This window comes from Fusarium oxysporum, chromosome 3, assembly GCF_000149955.1.
Source record: "Fusarium oxysporum f. sp. lycopersici 4287 chromosome 3, whole genome shotgun sequence".
Classification (NCBI taxonomy): domain Eukaryota; kingdom Fungi; phylum Ascomycota; class Sordariomycetes; order Hypocreales; family Nectriaceae; genus Fusarium; species Fusarium oxysporum.
In genome coordinates this window covers 2,767,928-2,781,717 of record NC_030988.1, presented here as the reverse complement: position 1 = coordinate 2,781,717, position 13,790 = coordinate 2,767,928, and the positions used below count along the sequence as shown (strand labels likewise).

The window sequence follows — 13,790 nt, the reverse complement described above, 5'->3', positions numbered from 1 at the left end:
TGTAACGTAGTTGATAAGCGATCCGACCAGACAAGTGATCCGACCAAAACACTGTACAGCTAAAAATAGCTTACCCTATAGTAATTTCAACCTTAAATAAAATAGCTAAAAATCTAGTAAAAATAGCTTATATAATAGTATAGTTAGCTTTATTAAAAAGTAATTTTTTAAGATTTTTAGCTATTTTATTTAATATAAAAAACCTTAAAATACAGTGTATTTTACAGTGTAAATAGACTTTAAAGTTTACAGCTCTATAGAATTTTTTTAAAAGTCTAGAAAAATTAATATAGTTTAATTTAGGACTTATATATAGGCTATTAAGATTATAGTCATTTTAAGCTAAATTTAAAGCTTTTATAACCTTTTAAAATTCAGCTTTTAAGGTGTAGGTTAAGTTGGTCGGATCACTTGTCTGGTCGGATCGTGTTACGACCCCCGCGGTTACGTCACGTGTACCCCACAATTTCATCCAACAAATCACCAATCATGGAACAAGTCATGCGGGACGACCATTATAAGGACGCCGTCGTCCCATGGAGCGATGCGTCCCAAGGACGACCGCGTCCCCCTGAGGCAGCGTCCCAACACCCAGGACATTAGTATATAGAACACATTCATTAGCACTTTCATAGACTTAGCTCACTAGCTATCAATAAGACTTCTTTACATCAATAAGCCTAACACGCATTATTTGATCATTAAGAGACGTGACAACCAACTCGCTCAGTATTAACGCCCTACGCCATCTGCAAACATAAACCTAGTACGGACTAGTTTCCCTGTTTGAAACCACATTCGTCACAGATCGCTTATCAACTACGTTAAGTCTAAAATATTAATAAGAAGTAGTTTTCTATAAGTTATAACGTGGTTGATAAGCGAGTGTCCCAGACAAGTGAGTGTCCCAGTATACTGTGCACCTAGAAATAACCTACCCCATAGTACTTTTGAAGCTTAAATAAAATAGCTAAAAGTCTGTAAAAATATTTTTTATAATAGTATAGCTAATTGTATTAAATAATATTTTTCAAAAACGGGCGGTCTATTTTATTTTATATAGAAAACCTTAAAATACAGTGTATTTTACAGTGTAAATAAACTTTAAAATTTATAGCTATATAGGATATTTTCTTAATATATAAGAAACTTAATATAGCTTATTTTAAGACTTATATATAAGCTATTAAAATTATAGCTATTTTAGGCTTAGTTTGGATTTTTAAAGAGTTTTTTAAAATATGAATTTAAGGTAGAAATAAGACTGGGACACTCACTTGTCTGGGACACTCGCTTATCAACCACGTTATAACTTGAAATCGTCTATAATATTGTTTTTTTTTTTAAAGATTTAAAGAAAAATCTAGATTATAATATTATAAAAACAAGAAAAAGAATAGTACGCAAAAGGAATTTGTTACAGTGGTAACTGGATTTTGAAAGCTAGGTAGGTTCATGTTGAACAGGTGCTGGGGCCTCACGTGCAAGCAGGGATACATTAAGATTACAGCCGAAATGGTAAAACCTCTAAGGGGTAGATTTCAACAGAACACAACATGAATACACACCAATTCACATCAATGAACCGAATACACGTAATGTCTAACAATTAAGAGTCTCAATTGCATCTCAGCGACCCGCGCACCCAAATGCATACGACTTTCGGTTCATTCTATCACCATGTCGGCCAAACACGCCGAGAGGACCATTAGCTACGCGTCTCCGGAGGATTGGGACTCCTGGTCCAACGAATTCAAGAAACTGGCGCACGCCTACGACCTGTGGCAGTATATTGATCCAACCGATCGTATCCGATGGCCTCAGCGACCAGAACTTCCAGAAATCCGAGACTACCCCAGACAAGCAGATCCGGACGATCCCGATAGTGGCACAATGACGCCCAGCTCAGATTACGTACCGCCCCGGCGAATCGGAGAGTTGACGTCTGAAGGAAGAGCGGAATACGAGCATGATATCAGGATCTACTCTCTGAAAGAAACGGCGTATAGAGAGACGAAGAAACAGGAGCAGAAGCTGGTCGAGTTTGTCCTCAAGACGGTCTCGGCCACGTATCAGAAAACATCCTGCGTCACGGGAGACCGATTAGACAAGTGGTATCAGGAGCTACGAAGATCTGGAGTGGTATACAACGAACGCCTTCGACCCGAAGCGCGCGACAAGTACCACAAAGCCGTACATACAGCCCCGAAGATCAACAAACTCAACGAGTGGGTCACGGAGTGGGAGACGACCATGGCCGAAGCGATCAGCAAGAAAGTCCCCGATGCCCTCGACGCGCAATGCTGGGCGGAAGACCTGAACCGAGCAATGTATCACGTCCTCCCCAGCTGGGCATCTACTTTCCGACAACACCGACGCCCTCAAATCCTCAACAATTCCCTCAACTATCGAGAGGTCGCTGCCGACATTCGATACGAAGCCAAAATGGCCAACGCTAGCGGAAGGCCGTCAGGAATCAAGAGAGGCGCATTCGCAGCCACATACGGCGCTGCATCCAGGAACGACAGACCTGAAATCACAGACCGCGATAATGACACTATTGAAGTCCAAGGAGACGCCTCAGATTGGGCGACGGACGAAACATCCTATGCACATCGAGATACGCGAGGCCAAGGCCGTGGGCGTAGAGCACGAGGCGGCGGAAGAGGAGTATCAACAAAACGAAAACGAGCAGAGACGACCGTCAATCCGAACCCGGACGGCCCTACTTGTCGAGGATGTTTGGGTTTCCATGACTGGAGAGGCTGCTGGTACTTATTCCCAGCCCAGAAAGCCGAAGGATGGGAGCCCAACCAAGCGATACAACGATTAATAAACGACCGTCTCAAGAACGATACTGGTTTGGTGGAGGAAGTCAAACGATTGTCCAAAAGTAGAGACAGAACCACTCAGGACGAGTGACTTGGGCGGGGTATGGCACACGTCAAGGCAAGCTACCTAGTGATGCACAACTTTATCGCAGCCTTCAACTGTGCCCCCTACCCTCTCAGACATTCTGCCATCCTTGACTCTGGATCGACAATCCATATCTTCAATGAAGTATGCAGGTTCCTCAACTACCGACCGGCGCCGTCTGGAGACTTCGTCTACGCAGGGGAGTCACCAGTGGCCATTCACGGGTACGGGAACGTGGATATTCGCGTTCGAGGACCTCAAGGACCCTCTCTTCTCAGATTGCAAGATGTAGCTCATTGCATAAACTTTGCGTGCAATATTGTGTCATACCGCCAGTTGCGGAAAAGGGGCTACTACTGGGATACCAAAGGGAACAGCAACCAAATCCGCAGGAAAGATGATTCAATCCTCTGCACATTGACGGATCATTTCGACCAGTACGTACTGGAGTATATCGACAAATCAACAACGGCAGCGGCATTCCTAGCCAAACGGAAACAGTATGATTCGTGGACTAAACGCCCTCCTCGCAGTGGAGACGAAACCTTTTGGCACCTTCGACTTGGACACCCAGGGCCTGAAGCACTCAAGCACCTCGTGGGCCAATCTCGGGGGGTGAAGATCAGAGGGATCTCCACGGTTGAGTGTGATGCTTGTGGAATGGCGAAGGTGAAGCGCCAAGTCCGTCGACAAAGACGAGTTCCACCCGAGAAGGCTGGAATCCGACTCACTATTGATTTCCACGACATGAGTGGGGATCCAGGCTACACTTCAGCTATGCTGGTTACCGACCGTTACTCTGGCTATATCTGGGACTATTATCTTCCCGATCGAACTGCACCAACGCTTATCGGTGCACTTGAGCATCTACTTAGAACACTAGAGCGACAACTCCAGTGTAGACCCGAAGTCATCGAGTGTGATAACGAGATCCCGGATAGTCACCAGGTAAGTGACTTCCTCAGTATCAAAAACGGGATGCGCCTAGAGCCCTCCGCGCCATATGCCCAAAGTCAAAATGGCGGCGCAGAGCGCTCGGGGGGTGTGATCAAGGAGAAAGCTCGCGCGATGAGAATCGGAGCAAAGCTGCCTTCGTTCCTTTGGGTTGAGATCTGGCGTGCTGCCGTATACCTATACAATAGGACACCCAAGTATATCTACAATTGGAAGACGCCATATGAGCGTTTCTACACTTACTTTGCCTTTAGGGACGGCGTGGTTGTCACGGAGCGTAAGCCCGATCAAACACACCTACGCGTGTATGGCTGTAAAGCCTTTGCGATGACGACCGATGCTTTGAAAAAGAAGAATCGGCGACAACGACTCAATCCCCGAGGGTGGATAGGATACCTGGTCGGGTATAACTCGACAAACATCTACAGGGTCTGGAATCCGTTGACCAACAAGGTCATCTCCACTAGAGACGTGATCTTCAACGAGAAGGAGACGTTCTCTGGGGATGTGCAACACCTCAAGGATGATTTAAAAGAACTAAACGAAGAAGAACTTATTCAGCATCTCACTGATGCTGAGGTCCCACAGGGATCTAGCATAAATCTGGATGCTTCTACCCAAGAAGAAGACGAGGAATTAAGCGCCTTGCCTGAAGGACTAGCGTTTGAGCGGGAGGCTGCAAGTTATCCACATAGAGGGTTTGAACGTGATCCCACGATTACGCAGGGTGAGACTGGCAGGACACTAGTCGTAGGAGATCGCAATCGAGAAGAGCCTGACGGGACTGATCACCCCTACACGACCGCTCGATTCACTCCCTACCTGACCCCGGAGACTTGCCCTCTACGGCCTGCTGCCCTTCTGGTCGCTACTATCAGAGAACCTCCCGTGAGGAAGGAGGGGGAAAACCCCCCTCAGTTACGAGCTGCGAAGATGGTGCATGTCCCACCTAGCGCTGGCACTTCCCCGGGACGAGACGGCGCAAATGGAGCCCCTCGTGTCATTTCAACTCCGAGCAGTTACTGGGAGGCCGCATTTAATGCCGGTCGACTCGCATCTGTGAAAGGGACCTGGAATGGCAAGGTGGTGAGTAAGCGGAAGCTCGAGAAGCAGGCGAGCTCGGCCAGCTGCCACCCTGATAGCGGAGAACCTCAGTTTACGGGAAGTCGAGGGGAATCTACTAAGCTGATGGATTCTCCCAATCGCAAAACACAATCTGCAAAGCTGACAGATTTAGGTGACGGCCAACGCCGAATACACCGACGAGACATGCCAATATTGCCAAAAAGGCATAAAGACCTCAAGAACCATCCACTAGGTGACCTATTCCGCGAGGCAGAAAAGACTCATCTTGAAAGCCATAAAGAAATGCGCTCCTGGCGTGAGGTTCAGAGAGAAGAAGCCGCAGGCAAGGAACTCCTGGACTGCATGTGGGTTTATGTGTACAAGTTCGACAAGCACGGATGGTTCACCAAGTGCAAGGCCCGGCTCGTTGTACGAGGCGATCAACAGGTCAAGTCGACACACGAGGATACCTATGCATCCACACTTGCCGGCAGATCTTTCCGAACACTCATGGCTATAGCTGCTCGCTTTGATTTAGAACTTCTCCAGTATGATGTCGTCAACGCCTTTGTCAATGCTGAACTGAAGCAGGACGTCTACATGCGGATGCCCGGAGGCTACCGAAAGCCTGGCCTGGTTCTCAAACTTCAGAAAGCACTATACGGCTTGCGCCAGTCACCACTACTTTGGCAAAAAGAACTAACCACCACCCTTACGAACATTGGGTTCAAGTCTGTACCTCATGAGCCATGCTGTCTCTCGAAAGGAGGAATATTGATATTCTTCTATGTGGACGACCTCATTGTTGCCTACGAGAAGACCAATCAAAAATCGGTCGAATGGACAATAGGCAAGCTTCGAGAAAAATACCAACTCTCTGGAGGAGATACGCTACAGTGGTTTCTTGGAATTGAGATTATTCGCGAACGAAACCAACGTCTGATTTGGCTGTCGCAATCGTCATTCGTGGATAAGATCACTAGTCATTTTAGGATTCAAGGGGGAAAGCCTTCCCTCACTCCAATGACCACGAAAGAACTTCTTCCGAACGAAGAGCGCGCATCAACAGCGTCAATACAGCAGTATCAACGCAAGACCGGATCAGTGCTCTACCTGGCAGTAATCACTCGACCCGATATTGCCTTTGCTGTTTCTCGACTTTGTCGATTCAACATGAACCCGAGCGACGATCACCATGAGGCCTTGGACCACCTATTCCGGTATCTGCAAAACACCAGGGCACTCGCGCTACAACTCGGCGGAACAGACACGTTTGATGTGTACAGTGACGCTTCCTTTGCCGACAACACAATCGATCGGAAGAGCTCGCAAGCCTACGTGATGAAGCTATTTGGAGGGATTATTGGATGGCGCGCCAACAAGCAGGACACCGTGACTACCTCTACAACAGAGGCGGAGTTGCTGGCACTTGCGCAGGCTGCGAAGGAGTCCATGTTCATCTCCAGATTAATCACCGAGCTCGGCGTAACTCTCGATAACTCAAGAATTACTATTCAGTGCGATAACGCGCAGACCATTCGGCTTATTAATGCCGACGTGGCGCTCCTGCAGACCAAACTTCGACACGTCGACATCCATAACCACTGGCTACGCCAGGAAGCACTCGCTAACCGGATCTCGGTCCGGCATACTCCCACCACCGAGATGATTGCGGACGGCCTCACGAAGGCATTACCCGCTCAGCAGTTCCAGAAGTTCGTCACACAGGTTGGCCTAGTGGATATCAAGGACAGGATTCAAGAGAGAAGGACCAAGGAACTCACTGCGGATGACTTTGTCAGAACAGAGGAACATCTCGATGGAGGAAAAGCCGAATAAGGGATCGGAAGGATGGCCAACCTGACAATAGGAATACGGACTGCACAGACTGAACCACGATGGCCAGTCTGGGGGGGTGTGTTGAACAGGTGCTGGGGCCTCACGTGCAAGCAGGGATACATTAAGATTACAGCCGAAATGGTAAAACCTCTAAGGGGTAGATTTCAACAGAACACAACATGAATACACACCAATTCACATCAATGAACCGAATACACGTAATGTCTAACAGTTCAATGGTTGTATTGTACTAAAGCTTGAAGAAGGGAAGCGTCAAATATTGGGATGAAAATATGTTGTCAATTCCCCCCCCCCCTTTTGTTATGGTTGGGTTAGAACCCCATTTCTATCTGTTTAGTAATGACCTATCTGAGGGGTTGTTACAGTGCTGAGACAGCTCTCCAACCGGTAGCTCGGTCTTCCGGTTAGCCGGTCTTATCTTCACCAGTATTCAACAGTTTCCATATATGATAGGAACAGAAATCTCCATTACCCTGCTTGACTGCCAGCGTCACTAAGCAGTAAGGGTCTGCGTGAGGGACCTCGTTCGTCTTCATCATCTACCAGACGTTCGCTTGGTAACTCAATGGCGCGGTCAATCTCATACGGCAAGCCGCGATGACGACCTCGAATCATCATAGCGCATATGACAAGCTTGCCGTAAACAGAGAATGTGCCAGAGAAAGATGTCTGAACAGCCGGGTGACCAAGACTTAAGCCGACGTTACAGCTGAGACATGAATTTAGACCTTGAAAAGATGAGCCAAGTCAAAGTACTTACTATGCAGAGGTAACTTCGAAAAATACAGGAAAAACAGAAAACTCCTATCGAACTGATCAGTTTGCAATTCTCAGACAGGATGTACAACAAACAAATAGGTTCGGTACTAACAGGCTGTGAGGTATCCATGATCTTTTCCGACTCAGCTATACATATAAGAAAGATCCCCAAAAAGATATACCACAGGTCGAAACTTAGCTGATTTCGCATGTGCGAAACAAGGTACTTTCGCCCTGTACTCTCGTCCGGATTCACTTGTTCAGGAGCATAGGTCCCTAGAGAGCGTTCTTCGTACGTATTGGAGGCACGAATGGTCAAAGCAATGGGGTAAACAGAGATGTACATCATCACCAACAAGCTGAATTGTGCTGCTGGGTTGAGTTTCGAAAGATCAAAAGTAGACGTTCCTGTATGGCGCGATGAAGCAGCTTGGAAAATAGCAGCTAAGATCCGCCGGGCGAGAGGTAGTTCCGTGACGGACGGGTTGTCAAGATCCAAGACGATGAGTAGCAGTACATCAAAGAAGTTGATGAATAGAAGTATGCCAAGCAGGATCCAGGTTGGGCGACTTGGGAACAGGAGCATACAGCATCTGCGTGGGTGTTCAAGAAGGAATGCTAGTGGTCCTCGTAGGGCCGAGTTCTTAGGCACAAGCTTGTAAAACGTCCAGATGATAAGTCGTAAAAAGATGGGATAGAAGTTATATCCGGCGTAAGCAAGGAAAGTCATGATTATCATAGGGAACGTAGCATCGCGGAAGTGGGCCATGGAATCCGGTGTTAAAGTGAAACCGAGATTGTTCGCCATGGTTTGTGCGGAATAGAAGGCCCTTATATCAGGAAGTCAGAAGGATAACATAGAATCAAGTACGGCCATAGGGTAGAAACTCACCACCATATCTTATTCTGACCGACCTCGTCGAGGTAGTCGGTATACTTGGCAGGGGCATGCTGAATCCATGGTATGAGACAGATAACTCCTAGGATATGCAGAGCCAAGAAGTATCCTTGCAACGAGTCAGGTTCGGTTCCTCACTGCGAAGGTCATGGGTCATGAGGAAGCATCGACTAGCGAGCTATACGACTTACCCATAGAAATCCAAAAGAGCAGCTTTAGGCTGCGGTACTCCATGCCTCCCAGGGTTTCTCGTTCTTCCACAGTCAGTCCATGAAATTGCGAGTTCCTCCCAATAGTGACTCGGGAAGACAGCTGAGGTAGATCTGATACATGAGTGTAGGGTGCTCGAGGTCGAGAGGCGTCACGGCGGCCTCTGTTCAAACCTCGACTACGGCTTCGTGTCTGGCCTAAAACAAAGACAGACGATGTGACACGCTCTATCGACGCGGTATGCTCTAGACCAAAGTGATCACGAACGCGCGGGCGAGAGTCTGGACTTGCTCTGGTAGTCATTCGTGCGGCAGACCTTGAGTTTGTTTCCTCTCTTGTACCAACTCGAGTGGCTGATAAGGTATCATGAGGTATTGACATGAGTGCCGTATCATTTTCCAGATGTCCGGTAGATTCAGGTCGGCTTTGTCGGGTTCTGGAAAACGAGCGCTCTAAACAATGTTACTTTGGGTTCGGTTGGGTGAGTAAGTGTCTTACTGCGATGACGGCCCCTGAGGGGCGGAGCGTATATGGTTGTGGCGTCCGTCCGATGGTCAGGAAGCGTGTGGCTAAAAGCGATACGACGACCCTGCTCTACATCTGCATGTTGTTCTGGCACAAGGTCATCGCATTGGTCATCTCTCAAGGATTCTCTTGGCTCCGTCGTGGAAGATCGGGAGGGCAGAGAAGGATCTGCGGTTGTGGAACCCAGTTGACCAATATGAAGACAGTCATGAGTGGCTGGTACACTGGGATTTTTTATTTGTGCGGAACGGGCTTTCGAGCGGATCAGGTGCGGTGCTATGCGTGCATCAGCATCGTCAACCATATGTCATGGGCGATGATAGCAGTACCAACTTGCTCGAGACGCCGTTCAAACCAGTGGAGACGGACGACGACAACCACAATGTTAATAACAGCCATATGGCTGATGGTGGGAATGATGTAGATGACAAGTTGTTGGTAAGTCTTCAAGTCTTTGACATCAACCGGATTCAGGCCTGACTCAGTACATGCACTGATGCCGAAGAACAAGGCATCTATAACATCGATGTTACCATAGGGCGCTATCACTGTGAAAGCGACTAGGCCGGCGGCAAGAATGTAAACATCTAAAAATCGTAATTAGCTCGCAGGAGCTTGCATGCAGCGCTTTACAGAGTTTGGTCAAAACCCACAATGCAGAGTAAAAAAATTTATGAAAGGTTTTCCCATTGTAAAAAACAAATTATGTAGCAGAACTAGTATTTTAAAGCGGGGGTGGGCTGCTGTTGACTGCAAATATCTGAGAGAGTAAATAGTACCAGGCAAAATTTGCGACGAAACACATTGGGAGTGCTGTGAGTGATATTTATAAGCGTTTTTCTCCTAATTTTGGCGCACGGCAGGGCTCATGAAAGTGGTTAGTGGGTATTGTTGACTAGTTTCTCGGCACGTGGCTTAGCATTTCTGCATAAACTGGGGGCTACCTACAAGCCAAGGCGAATAATCAAGGGAGTAACTTTACAAAGTGCTGTGCAATAAGACAGAACAATCTAGAAGAGTGATCCGCTCAGTTGAGCATAGATCATAGATTTGGTCCTCCGGAAAGTCGATTAATACTTGTGAAGTTTTTTTAAAGAGGAAAACTGTCTTAGCTCTTCAATAAAGAAACATGTGCACTGCACCAATTCATGGCGAAATACTGAGTTAGATATGGTATATCAGTTACATCTCCTACCCCCTTCGACAACAATCATGTAAAGTCGCAGTCGAACAGAGAGTCCAAGAGCTACAGGATTTGTGACCACAAACTACTCTTCGGGCCTGAATGAATCGGGTTGTTCAACATCTGAATCCACCCCAACGTTCGGGTCTTGCCAACGAAGGAATAGCTTCAAATCCAAGTTAGTGGGCTTTGAAACATGCTCTGGAAAACCTTCGGGCCTATTTGATCAGATTTGAGATAGGAGGACTGGATATGAAGTGTTAAAATGAGTCCGGCATCCGATCATCAGTTGTAGAGTGAAAGTACGCAGAGCATTTGACGGCTGATTTCCAATAGACAATGACGTAATCCTCACCCGGTCCCTCCTATCTAATGTTATTTGGGGAAGAAACGTTATGATTTCAGATCTCTTTTATGAATCCCACCTCGACGAGGCTCTCGGGATCGATATCCAGGTTAGCCAACCTTCCATTGAAATTTTCTCGAATCCATAAATAGACTCCCAAAGCCCCACGGCGCATAAGACATTTAATGCAATTACCATCCTTCTTTTGAACTCGCAGAATTTGTTTGCCGATTAGGTATACCGTCTGAGTATCTTCCGCAGCACGAAGTGATTCAAGCTCTTGTCGTATGTCTGAGGGTAACTCGTCTTCGCTAGGTTCAAAGGAATCTCTCATGATAAACACCATAAGCTCTCCAATAACTATACGGGTAAGGTTGGATGTAAGAACATCGTCCATATAACCATGCCGCAGAACAATATGGTAGCAGGACGGGATGTTAGAATTAACACGGGCGATGACGAATCGTTGGTCGGCCGGGATAGTAGGCTGCGAAAGTGATCGCATATGAAAGAAAATGACGACTTGAGGCCTAGTACGGAATTTGTGGACAAAGTGTGTAAAAACCTCCGGAATATGGTCACTGGGACCACCAACTTTGTCGAAGAAAATCCCTAGGCCTGGGGCGAAAAGGATGTTGTCGTAGGCAAGTTGGCATGCTGAGCTGTTGTCGCGGATATCTCTGGAACTAGCCCTTGAGGTATTATGGGACGAGTTCTGGGATATGGGGCGTTCGGGGGGGGTTATTCGATCCTGACATTCTGCCGCCCATTGTTGCTCTTTGCCCCATCTCCATAACGATAACAAAGCAGAGAGTAAGAAAGATAAAACTAGAGCCAACCAAGCTCCTTGTGGCACCTTACTTAACGCTGCACTTAGGTAAACACCATCAAGCAAGATGAAAACGAGGAAGATCAGCAATACAACCAGCAGATGAACACGCCATATGATAAGCGCAACAAGCGAAACCATGCATGTTGTGAGAAAACAAACGGTTATGGCGCAAGTGCCATATGCATAGCCAAGGCTAGTTGTCTTGCATTGCTGCATGTTAGAATTGCACTATTTGATAGAATGGTATGAGATACTTACATTGTTATAAATGGCTGTGACTACCACGGTACCAATCATTAACAACCAATTCGCAAAGGGCATATAAACATGACCACGAAAGCGGCGGCTCGTATATATAATCTTGATGTGCGGAAAATAACTTAGTCTTATCAGTTGCGAGATGAGCTGGAATGAACTCGTAATCATAGCCTGGCTGGCTACAATTGCAGCCAAAACAGCAATTACAACACTAAAATAAAGTGTTGGTCTTGGGACAGTATAGAAGAATGGATTCGTAAAGGCTATCCCAGTCTCGTCGAAAGAGATATAGGCTGCCTGGCCAGCATAGGCTAGAAGCAAGCTTGGATAGGCGATAAGCAACCAAGATAGTTGAATGGCACGCTTGCCGAAGGCTCCGAGAGCAGCAAAGAGTGACTCAACGCCGGTGATTGCGAGAAGGAGACCGCTAAGGGACTTCCAGCCACTTGAGCCATACAAGTAAGCAAAGGCAAAATATGGGCTAAATGCTTTGAGTACGGTGTGGTCGTATTCTATAAGGTTATAAATCCCGACACCAAGGTTAAAGAGGAGCCAGATCAGGACAATGGGCGCGAAGAAAGTGCCAATCTTGGATGTACCGAGAGGCTGCAGTAGGAAGAGTAGAATAAGTATACTGCAAGTGACGCCGACAATGGCAGGCCTGCCGAGCTCAGGACTCACCACCTGGATACCTTGTACTGCACCGAGGACGGACTGAGCTGGGGCCAGGACACTATCGGCCAAGGTCATCGACACCCCCATTATTCCAATGAGCTTCAAGCCTATCTTTGCACCTCTACTTGTTTCGATGAAGTTTCGCAAGCATCTCCCCGCACGAGACAACTCGGTATCTGTTCTGCGGTCAAGGCCGTCAATGAGGCTTCTAGGGCCATTAGGATCCGTCCGCACAATGCTAGCATGTCGAGCGAGTAGGGTATAGACAGCAAACGTGCCGCCTTGGCCGCCATCATTGGCCGAGAGCACGATGAAGCAGTACTTGATGGTAACGATAATTGTGAGTGACCAAATGATGATGGACAGGGCGCCAACTAGATCATGCCATGTTGGCTGCTGGGCAAACGTCGAGCTGAAGACGTAGAGGGGGCTCGTGCCGATGTAGCCATACACGACGCCAGTACTCTGCCAGGCGAGCCAGAGCAAAACAAGACTGCTGTAGGTCTTTTCCCCACGTGATTTACCAGTCAGAACGAGATTTATGGGACACGCCACCATGTACTCAGGACAAAGTGTACATACCTGCTTGCCCTCACAATGTAGATCTTGGAGTTCGATGCGCTGGGCATTTTCCTGATCATGCAGGTTGCGTGCTTCGGGGTTTGTGGGCGCAGGAGGATCACTTGCTACAGCAGCCGCGTGGGCCCAGGCTGCTATCCTTTGGTTGCGCTCAGGATATAGCGGCCCCATTTCGATGGGGAGCAAGACCAGCTGCTTGAAAACCTTTGAAGGAGTTAAGTCACGGGCCAGACCCAGGGTTGATGTTTGATAGTCTAGCCATCGCTGAACAACATATGGGATGGTGGATACTAGACAAGGTAAGGCAGTTCGCCTAGAGAAAAATAAGGGAAGGAAAATAATTCAACATACTTTTGTCTTTAACTTTGAACACTGTCATCTGTTAATAATTCTCCCGCTGCTACTGATTGGTTACTCTATCATTACTGTAATTCTCAACCACAAAAGGCTAGATTGTTCGGTTAGGTAAAGATTGAAAGGAGCCGACCTTGCAAGGGTTATGGGAGGGTCGAGTTAGGTCTTGCTACAAGAAAAAGATAAAAAGAAGATAAGAGTAAAAGGGCATCAAGCCAGGGACTCTCGCTTAGCATCCCCGCTGCGACTTTAAAAGCCCTTTCTCTTCTCTCTCGCACGCCAAGGTTGAGCTTGTATCTTCGTTCAGATTATATCGCCGTAATAATAACGTTACGTTGTAAAGAATTGAGTCTAACCAATACTATAGAATAAGCAT

At 47.2% G+C, this 13,790-nt stretch overlaps 2 protein-coding genes across 13 annotated transcripts; both read right to left on the bottom strand.

Moving 5' to 3' along the window:
• Positions 1-6,991: 6,991 nt before the first annotated feature.
• Positions 6,992-9,969, bottom strand: FOXG_06577 (uncharacterized protein). 3 transcript variants are annotated; one of them, XM_018385272.1, is made up of 8 exons: positions 9,841-9,969; positions 9,517-9,774; positions 9,161-9,463; positions 8,644-9,114; positions 8,447-8,561; positions 7,667-8,384; positions 7,556-7,599; positions 6,992-7,504 (listed from the first exon to the last, which is right to left on the bottom strand). In XM_018385272.1, the coding sequence occupies exons 1-8, from the start codon at positions 9,875-9,877 to the stop codon at positions 7,264-7,266; spliced, it is 2,187 nt and encodes a 728-aa protein (XP_018242549.1). In that variant the 5' UTR covers positions 9,878-9,969; the 3' UTR covers positions 6,992-7,263. The 3 variants fall into 3 exon arrangements, with proteins under 3 accessions (XP_018242549.1, XP_018242550.1, XP_018242551.1); XM_018385273.1 differs by having other exon boundaries at positions 9,161-9,774; XM_018385274.1 differs by lacking the exon at positions 9,841-9,969 and having other exon boundaries at positions 9,161-9,830.
• Positions 9,970-10,232: 263 nt separating this feature from the next.
• Positions 10,233-13,774, bottom strand: FOXG_06576 (uncharacterized protein). 10 transcript variants are annotated; one of them, XM_018385264.1, is made up of 6 exons: positions 13,487-13,774; positions 13,412-13,432; positions 13,064-13,350; positions 12,488-12,985; positions 11,807-12,412; positions 10,319-11,749 (listed from the first exon to the last, which is right to left on the bottom strand). In XM_018385264.1, coding segments are annotated over exons 1-6 (2,391 nt in total). In that variant the 5' UTR covers positions 13,488-13,774; the 3' UTR covers positions 10,319-10,771. The 10 variants fall into 10 exon arrangements, with proteins under 10 accessions (XP_018242545.1, XP_018242544.1, XP_018242541.1 ...); XM_018385271.1 differs by having other exon boundaries at positions 10,407-11,749; positions 13,064-13,264; XM_018385268.1 differs by having other exon boundaries at positions 10,233-11,749; positions 11,807-12,985; positions 13,064-13,264.
• Between the last annotated feature and the right edge of the window lie 16 nt (positions 13,775-13,790).

What these genes read in the sequence shown, in the direction of transcription:
- FOXG_06577 (XM_018385272.1), bottom strand. Translation starts at nt 9,877, where the DNA reads ATGGGAAAACCTTTCATAAATTTTTTTACTCTGCATT. An exon ending in CCTCAGGGGCCGTCATCGCA is followed by an intron (nt 9,115 to 9,160) that starts GTAAGACACTTA and finishes AACATTGTTTAG; the next exon opens with AGCGCTCGTTTTCCAGAACC. An exon ending in GGTCAGAATAAGATATGGTG is followed by an intron (nt 8,385 to 8,446) that starts GTGAGTTTCTAC and finishes TCCTGATATAAG; the next exon opens with GGCCTTCTATTCCGCACAAA.
- FOXG_06576 (XM_018385262.1), bottom strand. Translation starts at nt 13,439, where the DNA reads ATGACAGTGTTCAAAGTTAAAGACAAAA. An exon ending in GTTCAAAGTTAAAGACAAAA is followed by an intron (nt 13,351 to 13,411) that starts GTATGTTGAATT and finishes TACCTTGTCTAG; the next exon opens with TATCCACCATCCCATATGTT. An exon ending in TACATTGTGAGGGCAAGCAG is followed by an intron (nt 12,986 to 13,063) that starts GTATGTACACTT and finishes CGTGGGGAAAAG; the next exon opens with ACCTACAGCAGTCTTGTTTT.